The 5,414-nt window shown below is 39.8% G+C and overlaps 2 protein-coding genes across 2 annotated transcripts in view; one reads left to right on the top strand and one right to left on the bottom strand.

The window, feature by feature from the left end:
- Window positions 1-1,811: 1,811 nt before the first annotated feature.
- Window positions 1,812-3,129, top strand: pvalb7 (parvalbumin 7). The gene is made up of 4 exons (XM_054603807.1): window positions 1,812-1,872; window positions 2,060-2,189; window positions 2,271-2,380; window positions 3,104-3,129. Exons 1-4 carry the CDS (start codon window positions 1,812-1,814, stop codon window positions 3,127-3,129), a joined length of 327 nt encoding a protein of 108 aa, XP_054459782.1.
- Window positions 3,130-5,043: 1,914 nt separating this feature from the next.
- baiap2l2b (BAR/IMD domain containing adaptor protein 2 like 2b) overlaps window positions 5,044-5,414 on the bottom strand; it is a 13,666-nt gene continuing 13,295 nt past the window's right edge. Inside the window, exon 15 of the mRNA XM_054603669.1 lies at window positions 5,044-5,119. Coding sequence (XP_054459644.1) covers window positions 5,044-5,119 — 76 coding nt within the window. The remainder of the gene's footprint in view (window positions 5,120-5,414) is intronic.

The raw sequence follows: 5,414 nt of genomic DNA, 5'->3' as shown, positions 1-5,414 counted from the left end.
ATGTGACAACAGCAGTCATTTAGGTACGAGGGCTTGTTGTTGTGAGGAACAACTGGAAGCCACTGTTGATAAAAACTGAACTCATATTTAATAGAAATTGACATGTTTTCAGCTTTTATTATGTCTGAATGAATGACTGAAATCCATGGAAAACATGTTTCTGATCAACATAACATGTAAAAAAAAAAAACTTCAGTAAAAAGTAATGTTAAATAACATTTAACTTGGTTTCACGGTGTACCCAGACAGCTGTCTCCTGGGTGAAAGTCCTGTGTTTATATGCGTTTAACACTGACATGCATGGTGCTCCCGACGCTGAGACGCACTGACCAAACGTTGGTTTGGACCATTTCACAGTAAACATAAACAAACCTAAATGTGTCCCTTATGTGAAAGATGTCAGCTGACAGGAAGTAGAATAAAATGCATTATGGTGCAATCAATAAGAAATACTGCAGCTGATATCAAAATCTATATTACTTAAAGAATCCTTAAAAAAGTAATGACATAAGTTCTCATATATTTGATTTCTTTAATTCCCAATAAACAGACTCAACAAAAAACCTCTTTAGGTTTCCTTCTCTTCCAGATCATCCCGGCTCCCAGCATCTCAAAAGCACAGGCCTGTTTTTGGGTTTTAGTTTGATTTGTTCGGAGGTTGATCTTTCACGTCTGCCTCCGTGCTGCGATGTGTTTTCCTCTCTGCAGCAGCCGTCTCAGATTAAAGGTAACGTTTGGAGCAGGTGTTGGTCGATGGCTCATGTGTCACCGAGATCAGGAGTTCACAGACACATAGAGACAACATGTTTACTACGGTCATGTATGTCATTGTTGTATCTACTCTGACTGGTCTCCATTAATAACACACATTACTGGCATTATTATTTACGACTCAGTGACTTTAAATCTCCGGTGAAACTCATCGGATGAGCAGACAGATGTCACTCGTCCATCACAACAGTTCAGATGTTTTCTTTACATTTACAGTTACTTTTTGTTTGTGATTCGATTTAGACACAAATCAGGTGGAGAAGAGGAAGATGAGAAGAAGTAGATTGGACAGAAAGGAAGAAGTCATTTGTTCAGGGAGGGACAATTATTTTGTCTCCGTCAGTCTGGTGTCCTCACAAGACCCAGATAACACACACACACACACACACACACACACACACACACACACACACACACACACACACACACACACACACACACACACACACACACACACACAGGTCAGTTCTCCTATAAACACTAACACATTTATAAAGTGACAACTCGACACCTGTCGTCTGTTCTCTAAAGAGACAAACAAGAAGAGAGTCCTCGGCTCAGGAGTGACACCTGCTGGCAGCTACAGGGTTCTGCAGTGAACTGCAGCTGAGGGAAATATTCAAGAAATATATATATATATATATATATATATATATATATCATTTCTTGAATATTTCCCCCAGTTTTCATGCCCAGCTCTTTAATTCTAAACTATGGCCTTGGATCATCAGTTCTACTGAGGCCGTCTTTTGAATGACTGACTGTAACTCTACCAGGTTAAAATCATCTCCAACCAACAGACTGTATTTATTTTATTATCATCTAGATGTCAGCTATCTCTGAGTCAGACCTTTAATTCAACAACCAGTACGCTCAAAATGTTTTGTCCCAAACCCTCAACTCTTCTGCTCTCAGTTCAGCTGTCGTACGCTTTGCTTTTTGAAATATAGTTGTTTTATTTCTCACCTTTTATATCCTCTCTCTCTCTCTGTCTCTCTCTTTGTCTCTTTGTCTCTCTGTCTCTCTCTCCAGCTGACAAAATGTCGATGACAGATCTGTTGAAAGCTGAGGAGATCAAGAAAGCTCTTGAAGCCTTTGCAGGTTTGTGACTTCAGAGGAGTTCAAATGGTTTTATCTGCAGAAACAATCCTACAGAGTTTAAAAGTTATCTTTGGAAACACACACACATAGTTATCTTTTCAAACAGTGTGTAGAGAAGCAGCCTGTTCTGGTTGATGTAAAGGTAGAAGTTGAATGTTCACGTACCTTCTTGTGTTTCCTTCTTCAGGAGAAACATTCGACCCTAAGAAGTTCTTTGAGTTGGTGGGAATGAAGGCCATGTCGGCCGAAGACGTGAAGAGGGTCTTCCAGGTTCTGGATGTGGACGGCAGCGGCTTCATAGAGGAGGAGGAGCTCAAGTGAGGAAGTCAAACACACACAAACAAAAGCACATAAAGATCCTCTGTGCTCATTAACACTGATCGCTTTTCTTTCCTCAGGTTTGTACTGAAGGGCTTTTCCAAGGAGGGCAGAGATCTGACCGACTCTGAGACATCAGCGTTCCTCAAAGCTGCAGACAAAGATGGAGACGGGAAGATCGGCATCGATGGTGAGAGACAGGAGGAACAAATGAGTCCTAAAAACAACACGAGTCAGCATTTTATTCTACTTCCTGTTCCCTTGTCTCAAAGTCCAATCACTCAATCACTCATAAGTCAGGTTTACATCTAAATGTATCACAAATTTCGAGAAATTCTGCAAAAGGAAATGCAGAAAAAGCTTATTACTTATATGGCTTATTTGGAGTTGGTTCATTGAGATAAGCAATAGGTGGAAAACAGTAACAGTAACAGTAAACAGTAACCCCCAGCAGACGAAGACAAAAAGAGGACGTAATTAAAAGAGTCGAACTTCTAACGATGAAAAACACGAGTAGAAATCTGGATGCAAATATGGAAATTGTGTTAAATTCACGTATTAACAGCGCTCAGCAGGAATGAGCCCTAAAACCAGACATGAGTCAGCACAACACAAGCGTTTATTTTCTCTGACATTAAACAGGTCAGTGAACGCCCCTCTGGTGAATTTAGTCCTTTAAAGCCCAACGTTAGCTTTTTACTTCACACCTGAAAACATCTATAACGTTTTGTTCATTTGTGAAGATTATCTTGATGAACAAAACCTGTAAGAATCATGAATATTTGTTTGACTCAGAGATTATTTTCAGTGATATTCCAAAATCTAATGGTTGAATCTCATTGGCTGTAACAGTGATGATGACTTCCTGTTGGTCCTTCATTATTTAATTTATGCAAATATTTCCTTTTTCCAGAGTTCGAGGTCTTGGTGCATGAGTAGGGGATGTCTGAACATCCCCTTTCTTCTTCTTCCTCCTCCTCTTCGTCCCTTCATTCATATTTTGTAAACTGCCAACCTTCAAACTCCAGTCAGCTTCCTCTGGACCCACAGATGGAGTCAGACCAGCTCTCTCTACCTGAACCACTACAGCAGCAGGAGACCAGGGAGTTCACCAATGGGAAGAGAACACAAGACATCGTTTTTATATATATATATATCTATATATCTATTTAACGGCACATGCTGTCTGGGTTTCAGGAGGACGGTAGTTTGTGGTACTAACAGGTGGTGCTAGTGCTGTAGATGGTGTGTAGTCGTTATAAAGTTTTACTTCTAGATGTTCACATATCAGTGCACTCTCCTCCCACTCCTCCTCTTCCTCATCCACCTTCCCTCACCTCCTCACCTCGCCTCCTCTCCTCAACCTCCTCCACACTCCCTGCCTCCGATCAGATGATGTAGTAAATAAAATGATATATATATATATATAAATATATATATATATATATGAGGAGAGCTGTGAAGAGAGAAAAGCTCTGAGTAAGAAATGGTGATAATAATAAAAAGAATACTTGAGTAATAACTGTCTCTTTACTTATTGTTGCTCACAGAGGACACACAACTTTAAACTCACAAAACATAACAGCACAAATCATAAGAAGACAGTGAAGACATTAACAATCTATAACCAGTATGTGAGATATGTATCATACTGCATCCAGGACCAAATAAAAAAGGATTTAATGGTCAAAACATTCTGATTTTGGACACAATAATTCATAAAACAAGCAAAGCATGAGAGAAAACACATGAACGTTTAGGAGAATAAATACACTGTGCTTTAATCAGCTTCTTTGACATTTATGGGGAATATGTTTAATGGTTCTGCTCTCATGGATTTAAACTATAAGATTGATGACACATAATGTCAGTATGATAAATAAGTAGCTGGAGCCAAGTAGCGTTAGCTTAGCATAAGGACTCTGTTGGTCCTGTACTTAAGCTGCTACTTGGTGCTGATTGATCTGAATGTGCTCAGAATAATTATGCACAGTTGTATTTTTCCTTATAGAGTCCATAAGTGTCACTTCCAATGAGTCACAAAGTTAAGACGCCGTATACGTCTCTGGTGTGGACCTGTCAATCAGTGTGTAGCCCCGCCCTAAAGCATCCCCTGCTTTATGGTCTGTTTGACTCTAAATGGAGCATCATTTACTAAATGAACATCATGCTGTATTGAAGAAGACTTGAAACTAGAGATTGAGACCATAAACTCATGTTTACAATGTTTACTGAGGGAATAAATCAAGAGAGAAGTAGAGTCATTTTCTCATAGACTTCTATACAACCAGAGGAGTCGCCCCCTGGTGGACAGCAGAGAGAATGCAGCTTTAACACATGAAGCTCTGACTTCACTTTACAGAACAAGAGGTTGACGCCTGATGTAGGAAAATGCACAAAAACAAGGAGTATCTTTAGTAGCATATCATCCTAACTGTTGTATGAGATTATGTCAAATGAATGGCTCATACAGACTATGCTAAGCTAACCAGCTGCAGCTTCACATTCAGCAGATGGATTTTTCCTTTTATTCTGCAAAAAAGCGAGTAAACATATTTCCCAAAATGTCTAATTATCCCTTCTTCTTTTGGTGTACTATAACAGACAAACAGAGCTACACTGTACAGCGAGCTGATGGAACAACTACTTCAAAAGTGTGATTTTAAACTATTTCAATGTACTTCAGCATCAAGAATAAAACTCACCTTATCTAACACTGTACAAAAAACAAACTCAGCAAACCTTCCTCTGCCTCTTGAAGACCTTCAGCTTAAATGCTCCTGAAACATAAATGTATTTCCTGTCTCCATCATCTGATCTAAAAGCCTCGATCACAGCCTGACAGCAGACGGATCAGAGGAGGTGAGGAGACGATCTGTCGTTGGTCGTCGTCGGGCGAAGCTTTACGGTGGCAAACGGGTTTGTGCCTCTGAAACAAGACCATGAAGAACAGCGTTACACACACACACACACACACACACACACACACACACACTGACACACACACACACTGACACACACACACACACACACACACACACACACACACACACACACACACACACACACACACTGACACCAGACTCAGAAAACAGAACATTTTGATTCTTCAGATAGCTTCCTTTTTTCTTAAACTAAAATTTGACAATGTTGTTGGTGTGTTGGTTTAAAAAAAACTATGGTTGAAAATAGGGCTCAACTGGATTTAAACCTCAGCACAAAAT

This window comes from Anoplopoma fimbria, chromosome 9 (assembly GCF_027596085.1).
Source record: "Anoplopoma fimbria isolate UVic2021 breed Golden Eagle Sablefish chromosome 9, Afim_UVic_2022, whole genome shotgun sequence".
Taxonomy (NCBI): Eukaryota; Metazoa; Chordata; class Actinopteri; order Perciformes; family Anoplopomatidae; genus Anoplopoma; species Anoplopoma fimbria.
Note: the sequence above shows the minus strand (reverse complement) of the source record. Positions and strands in the feature narration are given on the sequence as shown.